This window comes from Cataglyphis hispanica, chromosome 3 (genome assembly GCF_021464435.1).
Source record: "Cataglyphis hispanica isolate Lineage 1 chromosome 3, ULB_Chis1_1.0, whole genome shotgun sequence".
Lineage (NCBI taxonomy): Eukaryota > Metazoa > Arthropoda > Insecta > Hymenoptera > Formicidae > Cataglyphis > Cataglyphis hispanica.
This window is the reverse complement of record NC_065956.1, coordinates 827,463-841,918: the sequence shown is the minus strand read 5'-3', so window position 1 is coordinate 841,918 and position 14,456 is coordinate 827,463. Positions and strand designations below refer to the sequence as shown.

The 14,456-nt window shown below is 33.8% G+C and overlaps 1 protein-coding gene across 1 annotated transcript in view; it reads left to right on the top strand.

Annotated features, from left to right (window-relative positions):
* Window positions 1-12,353, top strand: part of LOC126848493 (CLIP-associating protein 1) — a 36,953-nt gene extending 24,600 nt beyond the window's left edge. The window contains 22 exon segments of the mRNA XM_050589466.1: window positions 1,728-1,759; window positions 1,848-1,932; window positions 2,628-2,702; window positions 3,267-3,424; window positions 3,506-3,742; window positions 3,983-4,236; window positions 4,326-4,516; window positions 5,013-5,132; window positions 5,219-5,314; window positions 5,394-5,574; window positions 5,655-5,886; window positions 6,506-6,571; window positions 6,793-7,124; window positions 7,229-7,532; window positions 7,612-7,799; window positions 7,902-7,952; window positions 7,954-8,038; window positions 8,111-8,237; window positions 8,339-8,498; window positions 8,568-8,781; window positions 8,870-9,076; window positions 9,172-12,353. Coding sequence (XP_050445423.1) covers window positions 1,728-1,759; window positions 1,848-1,932; window positions 2,628-2,702; window positions 3,267-3,424; window positions 3,506-3,742; window positions 3,983-4,236; window positions 4,326-4,516; window positions 5,013-5,132; window positions 5,219-5,314; window positions 5,394-5,574; window positions 5,655-5,886; window positions 6,506-6,571; window positions 6,793-7,124; window positions 7,229-7,532; window positions 7,612-7,799; window positions 7,902-7,952; window positions 7,954-8,038; window positions 8,111-8,237; window positions 8,339-8,498; window positions 8,568-8,781; window positions 8,870-9,076; window positions 9,172-9,378 — 3,602 coding nt within the window. The 3' untranslated portion in view covers window positions 9,379-12,353.
* Window positions 12,354-14,456: the final 2,103 nt, after the last annotated feature.

Genomic DNA, 14,456 nt, shown 5'->3' with positions numbered 1-14,456 from the left:
ATTTGCTACAAACTACCAGTTTACGTCATAATTCCAGTAATTTTCTTTTAATGATTTATTAAGCGATTCCATTCGATGCTGATTGCGACTTTCTCAGATTTTATCGATTGGGGATTCTTTTTTTGAAAAATAGTGACAAGATTAAAAAGGATTGAAAGGGCGAGAAGTTAAATTTATAATATCTTTAAATAATAATTTTAATAATAATTTTTGACAATTATTTTAATAATAACTTCATAAATCATTTCTTATTGGAAACTTGTAGTACCTAAATGTACTAAAATGTTCTCCGTTTATATAAATGCTAAATGTACGTAGTTTTGTGCGAAACGAAATCCGATAGCGTGCCGATTAATTTTACTCGTTAAATCCGCGCATCCCGCGAGATTAATCGCTCTAATGAGTCGCTTACAGCGGCAAAATTAATAAGGCATGTTCTCGCGGGAGTCCAATTAGGATTTAGAAATTAATTCTACAACGAAACAATTCGCGGGAAAAGACGAAGATTCACTTTCACTATATGCGAGCCGCTCGCATTTACGAGTTTCGCCGCAACGTTTCGAGATTTTACACTTTCTTGAGCTCACATAATATTCATTAGCGAGAATCTCTAGAGATGAATCGGCCAAGAGTTATAAACTTGAACGCCAAATTGTCATAACATTTGTTGATGTATTCATTGCACGCAATACAATTTTTTTTTTTTTTAATCAAATCTTGAGAACGATATTGTCGTAGCTCTTAAGAATTCAATTTTTCGCGAGTCCAACTATATTTATTTTCTATGTTTGTCGATTAAAAAACTTTTATGGAATCTTGTCTATAAAAGAGACAATGATAAGCAAATAAAAAATTTCTTGTAAAGTCTCATATTTATAAATGTGCTTAGCATAATTTTTTTTTAATCAGTAATCGGTTAATGTGACAGTATTATTCTCAGATTGCTATTTATAACATCTGCTGAAAAAAAAAAAAAATACAACAGGGATGGAAAAAGATTCGCTCGCAACTGGTTTACTGGTTTATTAAGATGTTGATGGCGTTGGCGAAATGTCAATGTCACTATAATTCCGTTCGGATCTACGGAGAAGTTGATCCTCGCTGCTTGCGCTAAAATATTATACACATTTGATCGCGATGAATGACGGTGGCATGTTAATACCGAACGAACATCGTTGCTTGCGTCGGGGATTAAAGAAGTATCCCAGTATCGATAAAAAATTGTGGGACGCGAGCAGCAGATGGATATTGCAATGGGATAATATAGTCAAACATCCTGGTGCAAGGGCGCGGGGATGTCACTGCGACATCCACAAGCCTCCTTGGCTGTATCCAGATCTAGGTATACATGAATTAATTTTGCCGTTCAAAAACTGACAAGACTACTTTATGATAAATATATAAAGTAATTTTAATATTTTTCAATACATAAATTCTCAGATATATTTTTATTTAAATTTTTATTAATTAATTTTTATATCTTATTACGATGTTTATGTGTGTGTGCATTATCTTACATAACACAATACATAATATATTAATCTAATATTTTAATATTAAAAGAATATCGAGAGATTATAATTATAAAAAGTGTTGTAGAGTATAATAAAGTATATTATATATTTTTGTAAATTATTATTATATTTTTAAATGTTTTTTTTTTTTTAACTAGAAATGTGCAAAGTCCTGATTTCTCTTGAACACGTATTCTTTTTCTTTTGTTTCAGTTGGTAAAGACAGTGATGAAATCGACAGAGCGGTAAGTATAGAGTTCAAAGGTGTGCATTAGAGCACCTTATTGCAAATTTATAAATAGATATGATGTGAAGAAAAAGTTTATGTTGCAGATTAAATCGGCTCCTGTCAAAAGGTTGAATATGCCTCCAAAACGAGGTCAATTTGGGCCTGCTAGGACGCCATCCTCTGCTTTAGGTATAGCGAAATATTATTAAATTGTTACAAACATCTCACAATTTTAATTATTATTGTAACTTACATCGCTAACATGATATTGACTTTTTTTTAAATTAAGAGCATGATATGTTGCAAGGAGTAGAAACAGTAAAGCAAGTTTCTCTAAAACTTTTTAGTTTCATAGCTGAAAATTACAAATAGCAGTTTATGTTAAATATATGTGTTTAAATATTTTTAATTTATAAAAATGGTTATATTAAATGTACTTTTTTATATATTTGGCTAGAATATCAATATTGAATATCAATATTTTAATTGTAGCAAAATAATAATAGCAGTATTAGTTTGTGTCGTATAAATCAGCGAGCTTTTTTGTATAAACAGATGTTTCGTGTATATCTTAATTAAAATATCTTAATAATTAATGTATCTTTTTCATGTTTTACTTGAAATGTACATGAGTATCGTGACTCATTGTCAGTATCACTAATGTCACAAAAGCACCCAAGTCTCCTTCATTGGCAAACAAAGCGCACATATGAAAAATACGCTATAATACTTTATTTATGCTTATACGTTTTAACCGCAATGCGGCTTTAGTTTGGCATTGATAACAATATATAATTAGAAAAACTCGCCAACAAAAGGTCAACGTAGTGATGTTGACGTTTCGATGACGAGAAAAAAACGCTAACTGTTCGCTTGCATGACAGCTCCTCCTGGTTCATCCTTCACGGTCCCAAGGTCAACAACTGTCAAAAGAACTCTGTCAGTAAGATCAGCAGCAGGTATATAATCTCTAAATTTTACTATTGGCAATTGCTAACGTATACTTTCTAACGTATACTTTCTCGGTCTTTTGGAAAATTATGCGTAAAGAAAACTTTCGATTGTGAGAAAATAATTGCCTTGTCAATATATTTAAAGATATATCCTATGATTAAATAAATTCTGTAATATAATAAAATTTATTGCGTCAATTAATTATGATAAATTATATCAAAATCTTTCTAATTAGGACAATGTAATATGTGAGTGAATGTCTTATGCATTGTTGCTGTCATCAATTCTACTTATCATTTGCAACGTGCTTATTTATTATCATTTGCAATCATCATTTTTGTTAATGTGGGACGCATTTCTTTATCATTTTGTATGACGACCGCTTACATAGCAGTTTATAGTAAATCGTGTAACTTTTTTTATCATAATCATTGATAATTTTTTCGGAAAGTGTAAAGCATGAATATTGTTCTTGGAAGTAATTATTATTTATAACACGCATATTATACAATGTACACAATATTTTCGCATTGAAGTGAATATAAAGAAAATTATTGCTGTTTATCCAGCACAAGCCGGAGCCGTCGACGAAGAATACTTTATCACTTCATTTGAAGACGTACCTACTACAACTTTATTTTCGGCGAAGGATCTCGAAGAACAGATGAAGAGTATCAGGGAGACGGTGGGCGACGACAAGAAGGACTGGAAACTAAGAACAGAAAACGTGCGTGTCACTTAGAAAAAATACAAATCTTTTTTAGGAGGCCTGATGATTTTTTTTCTACTTATCTTTCTGTTTTTGCAGATGAAAAAGTTAAGGGCCATTATACTCGCAGGTGGCACTAATTACGAAAATTTCCACGAGTGCCTAAAGAACATGCAGCGACCATTCGAGCAGGCCTGCACAGATCTTAGATCCCAAGTAGCGCGAGAGGCGTGTGTAACTCTAGCCTTTCTGAGTCAGAGTCTGAAGAACAAATTTGCCAATTTTGGCGAGGCGGTTTTGCTAACGTTAATGAACCTCATACAGAACAGTGCCAAGGTGAATCTTATGAGATAATATTAGATTTCTGCCATTTATTATAATTTGATTATTGTTTGTCGTATTTATTTAAATTATATGTCCTTGTTACAAATGTTTACATCTCGTAAAATTTTACAATCATGTATATCCGCTAATTTTTACCCTTTACTTTTATCATTTTATTTTCATAAAAGGTAAGAGTTTTAATTATTTTTAATTACCCATAATTTAATTACCCATTTTCACATGGTAAACTAGGTCGTGGCGACATCCGGTGCAGTGGCAGTTCGGTTTATTCTTCAAAATACCCACTGTAGTCGATATGTGCCTATTATCATATCGTGCGTGAGTAACAAGAGCAAAGACATTCGTAAAGCAACCTGGGAATATCTGGCTCTAATTCTGCAGACGTGGCCTACGCAGATATTGCAGAAGCACATAACAACATTGCCGGACGCGCTTAAGAAAGGCATCGCGGACTCCGATCCGGAAGCGCGAGTTTTTGCCAGGAAGTGAGTGTCTTTTCGACAATGATATTTATATATACTTAGTTTTTTATAAAATAATCGGTTTAATAACATAATTTTATCGTTTTTTATAGATCATTCTGGGCATTTAAAAATCACTTTCCAGAGCAGGCTGAGATACTACTTAATAATTTGGACGCGTCATATAAACGCTCTTTGATGTCTCTCAGCAATAGCGGCAGTAGTAACAGCTTAAATGTCGTGGCTAATGCGAGATCATCGAGCGTTAGCCCACGAACAGCCAGACCTGCGATGAGCGCGGCAGGTGAAGATTTTTTTGTTTATATCTGTAATAATACGCTCCATTAAAACAGATTACGGTTGCACTTGAATATATCAATGTGTATTTTCATATTTGCGATTCTAACATAAAGAACTTGGCATTCTGTTTTCATGCTGCTCTCTTTGTGACTTCTTCTCTTCTTTGCATTAAACGTATGAAGGTAGTACGGAAAATTTGCATCAGACCATTGGTCAACCGCACGGTTCACTCAGACGTACTCCGTCTTTGCCTCGATCTTATCGTCAATCTGGTATCCCGATACTACAAAGACCAACAGACAGTCATTGTAATTTTTCTATTGTCATTTGTATTAGAAATTGAGATCACACTTACATACATTACGTTACATCACACTGCAATTATAAAAGATTGGTGCACAAATGGAGCTGTTGTCCTTTTTATTTTTTATCTTGCACATAGTTGTAAAGTACTACTAAAGTTAATATCTTATAAATTAATTTATTTTATATTCCTACAGACCGAGGTACACCGGGTGGTATTAGATCTACTAGCGCGATCGATTTGCAAGCTGCTCAAAGGGCGAAGGCCAGGACAATGTATGCGAATATGAGTAGACAGAAAGCAGTAGCAGCACTTCGTGAGTAATTTCGAATTGATTGTCAAAGATAACAATTATTAGTCAATGTACGACGAATGTAATTGTACTATTTTATGTTGCATTAGCTCGCCCTAGTAAGTCTCCGGATCCTAACACAATTGCTAGTCCAGAAAGAGTTGCAAGGACAAGAACGAGAATGTCGGGAGTTTCGCAATCTCAACGTATGTTTTGTGATTTCTGCGAAGAAAGTTCTGTGGATGGATCTTTAATAATGAAATCGTTTAATTTTTTCTTCAACAGCTAGTAGCAGATCAGGATCCCCATCATCTAGATTGAACTACGCCACGTACAATCGCGAAGGCGAGTCACTAATAGGCAGACCAAGGCGTTTATCCGGTCACGGTATCGGCAGCACAAGCAACAGTCGCGAACCCAGTCCACAGAGATTTGGAATGGACAGAAGTTTTGCAAGCAAACTAAGGTGCATATATTTTTTCGTAATTCAAATGCTATAAAAAGTGAGTTGGAGCAGTTACTGACGTGAATTTTTTAAATTGATAGAGGGAGAAATCTACATATGTCGCCGACAGATAGCACTAGACCACCAGTCATGGCACAGAAAATGTTGCTAAAATCACGCGAGGCGGAATCCGCTTTGGCAGATGCTTTGACTCTTGATAGTATCGACAATTACAGCAGAATACCAGGTGGCAAAGGAGATCATAGTGACGACAGTGAAAACAGCAGCATATGCTCGGAACGAAGCATAGATGGTTACAGACGAGCTAGCGATGTAAGTAGCAATTTCAATCAGGAATTGAAAAATTAGAAATAACCATGCGTTTATCAACTGTGATTTCTATTTTACTTTAAAGAAAGAATATATATCGCATTTAATCAAAGTTATGTAATATACCTTTGTATCGTTAAATTTATACTCTTCTCATAAACTAACACACTAGCCATTCACAAAAAAATTAAATTGACGGACTAGATACATCTTCATGCATATTATCTTCATATATATCATGCTACATTATATTAAGAATTTGCACACGTTTTTATATGATAATTGATTTATTGCTTTTATGATTTTTCTTATACTTTAATTTTAATATTTACATAATACTTTAGTTTCATTTCAGTTTTAGTAGCATGCAAATATGTACAGAATATATTGTTTTATAATATAATTTCTGTTGACATTTAATTTTTGTACAGTTCAATATTTTTTTTTATTAAATAAAAAAAAATATTTTAAAAATACCAAAAACAGCTTTTAACACTGTATGAAGATGTAGCTAATGCATGTGTCTGGTTTTTTACTTTTGGTTTTGTTGCGGCGTATTTGTTGACTAACGCGACACGCCGTTCTGTTCTCCATATCTCTTCATCGTCCATCTACCCATTAGTCATACTCATGGAGTGGCTCTCAACCGAGACTATACCGTGATCTATGGGATCAGTCTATCCCAAAGGTTTGTTAAATTTTTTTTTATTTTGCACACATTAAAAAGAAAACATTATAACTCATTAGATATTTTTAAATCGATTAGTGCAGCAATTGTATTTTAAGGTTAAAAAAAATTATTATTTTGTATATAAAAACACTTACATTATATGTCGAAGATTTGGAATAATTATGTGTATTAAAATTAAAAGTTTAAAAGAAACACAATGGTATCTTTTCATTTTACAGGACATCAAAGAAATTATTGAAAACTGTGCTCATAAACATTGGGGAGATCGGAAAGAAGGCTTGGTGGGCTTACAGCATTATTTGAATAGCGGAAATACATTGACAACATCAGATTTGCGTAGAGTGACGGATATTTTTACGAAAATGTTTATGGATTCTCATACCAAAGTCTTCAGTTTGTTTTTGGACACATTAAATGAACTAGTGATGACTCACAGCGAAGGTCTTGGTGATTGGCTTTACGTTTTATGTGCAAGATTGCTCAATAAATTGGGCACCGATCTATTGGGATCCATACAAACAAAGATCCAGAGAACGCTTGATATTATAAGGTGAGGGATTTGTTTGCTTTTTACAAACGCATGATACTTTATATTATATTAATATTAAATATAATTATTAAATTTTTTTACGTAATATGATTTTTGTGTTTTAGAGACTACTTCCCGGGACAACAGCTTCTACCGGCTGTCATGAGGTATCTTACAGATCCAACACAAACACCAAATTCTCGCGTGAAAGTAGCAGCATTGAAATTTATCGCACAGATCGCCGAGACGGCGGAACCGTCCGCACTTACCAGTTCTGCAGGGACAGCACTTGCGCGACTACTTGACTGGTCGAATGACGGTAAAAGCCAAGACGTGAAGAGGCACGCGCAGAATGCTGTGATATCACTTTACAATCTCAATCCACCTCAAGTTACTATGATACTTTCCGAGTTGCCAAAATACTATCAAGTATGTTGAATTAGCTATTCGTCAGTGTTATTTCTTTCTATATCGTTCTCGCTGCTGAAATCATTATTTTTTTTTTTAGGAAACAGCTTGGCCCCTAGTGCAAAATCATTTAAGGAAATCGTCCGCTTCGAGTAATCCGGCTTCGCCCGGGACACCACCACCTAGAGCACAAAGCTCGCCAGCTCGAACGAAAGCGAAGAATGACATTAAAATAGATGCGAGAACCGAAATTGACGGAGGAGATGAAAATATGGAGGAAGTGTACAAGTATGTAAATGATTGTTTTATCATATTGATAGTACAATATTATGTTAAAGATGCATTACGTTATAATTTTGAGATATTTTAATTTTAAAGTTTATTCCATAGATCACTACGGCGCACAACCGCTGAAATTCAAAATTACGGCTTTGAGCGTCTGGAGAGCTACTACCAGCAAAGACAGTGGAATCAGCAATATGGCCGATGTAGAAGAAAGAATGGAAGGTCTTACTTTATCTAATTCGGTAAGTTAATAAGAAAATACACATGATAAACAAGAATGAATATAAAATAATCTTGATTGTTAATGTTTTTAGGGTCGATCTTCGTCGGTTTCTTCACCAACGCAACGAGGACGATCTAGTAATATAACGGTGAACGGATCCGATACGATCGCTGGTGATTTGATTCTACCTCAAGAGAATAATGGTTATAAAACGCACGGTATGCATTTTATCATTCTTTTTTAATCAAAAAAATGATTTTTTTATAAGAATATTGAAATATTTTATTTTTTTTATATGTATATATATATATATATACAGGATCATCGCCTGATTTAACGAATAGACCAGAAATAGTAGATAATATGGTTAAAATCCTGCAATCTAAAGTGGCGCAAACTACAGAAAAAGTATCGGTGTTACAAGAATTTCAATTATATGTCCGCGAAGGGGATGCGTTGTATGTCAAACGAAATTTCAAGTACGTCTTATAATTTTGCGTATTTTGATAATTTAATTCGAGTGATTTAATAAATTTTTGGTATTTCAGAAAAGTGCTCAAAGTTTTATTAGATAGCTTATCCAATGATGGTAAAGTGATACAGGTAGAAGTGCTTCAAACGCTAATTGATATGCTTAAGTGTCAAGAATTGATAGAGTGTTTCTCTTCTTACAATGAATTGCTAGTACTGAAAGTTATTTACGCCTACAAATCCGATGATCAGAAGGTTGATTCTTCTAGCGGTAGCGGCGGTAGATCTCCAGTGAGTATAAATTATAAGTATAAACTACTTTAATTGGCAAGAATCGACACAAACATTATATTCATGACGCTGTATTTTGTAATAACAGGTACATTGGAACGCGGAAAAGTGTGCAGCGACGATGGCTATGGTTTTGAAGCCTGAGCAAATTATACATTTAGTTTCCACCATAATCGCTACGGAGTCATATCCATTAAATATGGGTGCGATAAAGATGTTGCACAAGGTTGTGGAGCATTGGGGACGCGATGCTATCGAACCTCATCTTGCCAAGGTTATGCCAGGTCTTATTAAGGTAAAGCGTTTAGAGAAAAATTCTCTTGGAAAAAAATATCGATTTATATATAATACTGAATATGTAATACTGAATATAATTTATATATATCATAGGCCTATGATGACGCTGAAAGCGCAGTACGCAAGAGTGCAGTTTTTTGTATGGTGGCGATCCATGTCGCAGTCGGCGAGGAGGTGCTGAAACCACACCTGAGCAGCCTGTATTCCAGCAAGCTGAAATTGTTAAATATTTATATACAACGTGCGCAGCAACAGGCGAATAGTACACCCGCCAGTCCACGTAGCAACAGTAAAAATTAACTAACATCCAATACCACGACTCTCAGGGTCGCGATACTTAAGAGATTCGCTCGTTTCGGCGCGCGGCATGAGCGAATGCTTATGAGCTTCCTCAGTAAGTCCAATCCATAAGGTTCGACGATGGTTTTACCAATATGACTCGGAAGTTTTGATACAATAGAGACTGATGATGTGTGTAATGTGTGTGTGCGTCACTTCGCGGTATGCGTGCTTGTGTAAATCTGTGCTCAAGATGACAGTGATGTTGCGTGTGAAACCAGATGATTATCCTGATATTACGTTTCTCTTGTTACTATTTGATTATAGAAAAAGTGCGATTATTAATGTTAATTAATTACAAATGTGAGAGAGATGACTTTTTACATGAGCGTCACACAGTAATTTTGATTAGCAAATATTGCTCCGTGATTACGCTTATTATCTGCGAAAGAATTATAGAATTATTTGTGTAATATTACATGTTTGTTTGCAAAGTAAACAGCTTACGGTTTGTTTAATTCTGCTAATTGGTGTTTTTATTTTATTTTCTTTTTTTACTACGATACATGTATTTATATATATATATATAATAATTTATACATGCAACAAATACACTATGTTTTATGACGGATAGTCACAGTATTCGGGAAGTACAGTATTTTTGTTGATCAAGTTTTTATTTTTGCAAACCACATAGCAGTGTTGGAACATACTTTTTTTCATAAGGCTTTAATTCTTCCATCATCGTGAAATATTTAGTAAATCACTAACTAAGAATACGCAAGGCAACATCACTGTCTACGGATTCGATATCTTTTAATGCGCAGCCGAATGCTAATCATGCGAGCTACCAGTGAACGTTACGTTAAATATACTGTATGCTTGTTACTGAGTGCCGAGCGTAATCGCGTGTACGGCAATACGTCGTGATGCATCTCGCAGCAACAACACGTGATAAAGAAAATATGTGTATAATTTATTCGTTTGAAATTTATGTGCTAGTCAGATTCCCAAGGACGCACAATGATGTAAAAGACACAAACGGAATAGTCTTTTTTGACGAACCCTGCATAGACACACAAATAATACATATATACATACAAGAAGAAATATGTGTGTGTGAGAGAAAAAAAAAGAGCAATTTTAATGAGAGAATGGGAGAACATGTGGCTGATAGATTGCGCGTGTTTAAAAAAAAATAAACAAATAAAGTAACAGTGATTAGCAAATCGATCTGCTCGAAACTAACGTTAACACTTAAACTATTCATCACGTTGCCAATAATTGAATGAACGCTAAATCAAACGCTAACGTAACGAGTTTAATAACACTTTGTGCCATTGTCGTTTCTGTTTATTGTATAAGAAAAAATTATATATATATACATATATATATACATATATATATACATATATATATATATACACATATATACATATATATACATACATACATATATATATATATATATATATATATATATATATATATATAATATGTAGATTCTTTTTGTCCTTTTCTTACTATATATATTTAGTCGAGAAATACAATATATATAAGGATAATAAAATTTTATTATAAATTCAGCAAAATGAATTATTGAAGAGTGTTATGAGATATTGGAAATTTGTTAGAAACGTTTGCGTTATTTGACGTAAGTATTAAAAATGTACTGGTTATAGAATCGTTTGTCACTTGATATCAAACACCTAACACGAATCTCTAAAAGTCTTTTAATACTTCAGCGTGATGACGCAGTAATTCAAACATCTCGAATACAATATGGCCAAATAGTGCCAAAAAAAAGTATTGAATAAAGAATGAGGAATTCGAATAAACACGAAAAAAAAAAGAAAAATATGACAGACTGTATTTCTTTTACTTGGTGCCTTCGGCGTCGAAGCGACGGGATTTGATTGTCTTTCATCATCACTTAGGAACAATTTCGCTGATAGTACAGACAAGATTAAAGAAAAGAGAAGATACAAAGTCTAATTCTCTGTTGCCGACGTCGTATAAAGTGAATACTTCGAGATAAAAACATATTGATTAATCTCGTGTAGTGTATAGCGTATTACGATACGAACTCGATATTTTTTTCATTCTGCGCTCCGAATAGAATCTCGAAAGTTTCGCGAATAAATATTTATTCTACGCGCCCCATTTGCACGCGCGTGTTGCTTGCGTGACATTTTATTCGAAAGCTGAATTATTATCAAGACAATTCAGTAGGCTTTCTCTCTCGAGTTAGGAGGAGAGGTGAAAAGGAGTTTCGTTGTGCGCATTTAATAAACGATATTACATGCGGCATTTTCACGGAATAATCGCATTTTTAGATTCTCTGAAGGTCCATATGCGCCAATTAAGGAACAGGACATCTGCAAAATTACCGCGTATAAAATTAGAGAATTCAATGCAAGAAAAATCACATACATCCCTGTGAATATCTATTTGAAATACGAGTCTTACAAAATGAGATTGTGAGTTCGGTACTCTTTCTAGCATTGAACACTCCAATTTTCAATATTCAGATTTGCAAAAATTTGATTTTGCGCCGACTTAGAGCCTGTGTATTACGATTTTATGTATATACATATACATATTATACAATATATAATATGTAGAACCTAATATATATAATTGATATACAGATATGTTAGGTAGCTCATCGTCACTGCCTGCAGCGTTGTGGTCGTGCTCGAGGATACGAGAGGCTCTCTGACACAGCCAGACTCTGCGTGGTGATCACGTTTATCGATTCGCTTGTTCTGTTAAGTTTTACGAGCGTTATTATTATTATTATATACCGATATATTCGAGAAACTTGCGTTATAACTGTCAATGCGTGTGTGATATACGTAAGGATTTACTTGTGTAACGAGCATTACGAACGATCCTCGGCAATATTCCCTTTTTTCCTTTTCATGCGAACGCAAACCGGGATCGTTTAATCGACGGAGAAGCTAGAATATAAGCTTTGTGCGTTATCATTTTAATGTTTATTGATACGTGTTACCCTTCTCTTAACGCGCATAATGAATTTCGTCCTTAAGCGCTTCATTAACTCGTCCTATGCACTATGATTTTTTTTTTTTTTTTTTTTCTCGTTTGACATACGTGTCGTAATTTTTTTTATCAAGACCAGCTTTATGCATAATACGAAATATCCTATATATTTATTATCTCGAGATGCGAGGAGAATTTAATTATTATATACAAATCCGCATGTATGCATGATAATAATTGACTGATAGCGTGACTCGCGACGATCTGCTATGCGATATACGCTTTCTGAAATTTAAAAAATCATTACGTAAGACAGGAGAGATCTGAAACCTTTTTTTTGACAGTTTACATTTACAGGAGAGAGCTCTCGACTATAATAATATGGACGAATTTTTCCTGTTCGTATTTTTGTATAAAACAATTTTTTTTCTTTTTTAATGAGCTTACGCCTTTTTAATCTTGCATGATAACCGCTCTCTCGGTTTCAAAATTTTCTTAGAAATGAGTCGCGTTCGATTGACCAATCAGAAATAAAAATTTCTTTTATCCTGATTGGTCAATGAAATATGACGTTGCCGCTGATGCGAGCGTCATCATTTGAAATTTGAATAATTTTTGCGCGTGAGTTCATTCAGCTTGCAACTTGCAAACCTTTTCGAGCCTTTGAAATTTCGTCCTTTCGTTCGTGCGAGCTTTAATGGACGCGAAGAAGTATTTCTTCTAGTCATGGCGACGCAAATGTGAGTATTATTGTTATTCACCCAATTAATTAACTCGCTTGTACGCGAGTAATTTTCCGATGAATATAACACGACACGCGCCGATGATAGAACGAGACCTAATTAAGGTTAATCCGTCTTCGTGAAAATTCCGCGCATTAGTCGGTTAAATTGTTGGAAAAAACATGACGACTTTTTATTAATTATTCACGTATATTATGATTTATGTTTATTAAACTGCACGACACAGTTTATACCTCCGATTGTTTTCAAAACGCGCGCGATTATGATTTCGCCATCTCTCGCACGGCGGATCTTCGAGATCGCGCTTTCCTTATCATCATCGCGTTTATATCATAACGCCTACAAGGCGTCCTGAAAGCATCGATTAAGGAAATATCCGATGATTATGGAACATTTTATATTAGAGTATTTTATGAAACGTTTTATATTAGTGATCGCTCGCGAAATATTTATTGCGTTTTCGCTCCCCTTATGAAATAATAAGATATACACGGTGTCTTATTTTCACCTCGTCCAATATCCTTCCTTCTGAGAATTCCTGAGAAAAGTCACGCGCGTAGCGAGTTTGAGGCAGAGAAGAAAATATAATAATAAAAAACAAAAGTATATCTCTATTGAGATTTTTTCACGCCGATAGATTTATCGTAAACTATTGCGAGAGATGATTACTGTATCGTTATTGTAATTACCAACACTTGTGACATAATAAAGTATTAGCTTTACAAAATAACAGAGCCGCTTCTACTTCCCGTATTTTCCTTGGCTAATGCGAATTGCATTTTTTGTTTTGTTTTATGTATAAATAACAATTTTGTACGAAATTGTCACAAAAGAACTTGGCAATTGCAATAACGATTTTTATCTTTGTTTGCTCATTAATTCAAAGTCAAAACTTATCAGAAATATTGCGAGAATCTTCCGAGGAAATAAACGTTTAATCCCAATCCAATCTTTTTTTATTAATCCTGCATTTTTATTGAAAGATAATTAAAAACGTGCATATAATCATAATATTTATTAAGCAATTAATTTTTATTTTATTAATAAGTGTTACACACTAATAATTTTTAAGCAACTCTTATTGAGATTATTTATCTGGTTATAATGAAACCAAAAAAAAAAAAATCAGCAAAGTATTTAATATATATTACAATCGCTTTATTCAATATAACTTTACAATGACATCGTGTATACTGTAGTAAAGGCTTTTGTAGAATGATACAAAATATATCGACATAAATATTATCTTATCTTGATCGCATGAAGAACAGCGGCAAAATATGAAAAAAGCACGTAAAATTTTTAAATTTGCGCATTTTTTTTTTTTGCGATAATAGCACTTTGTCCTGT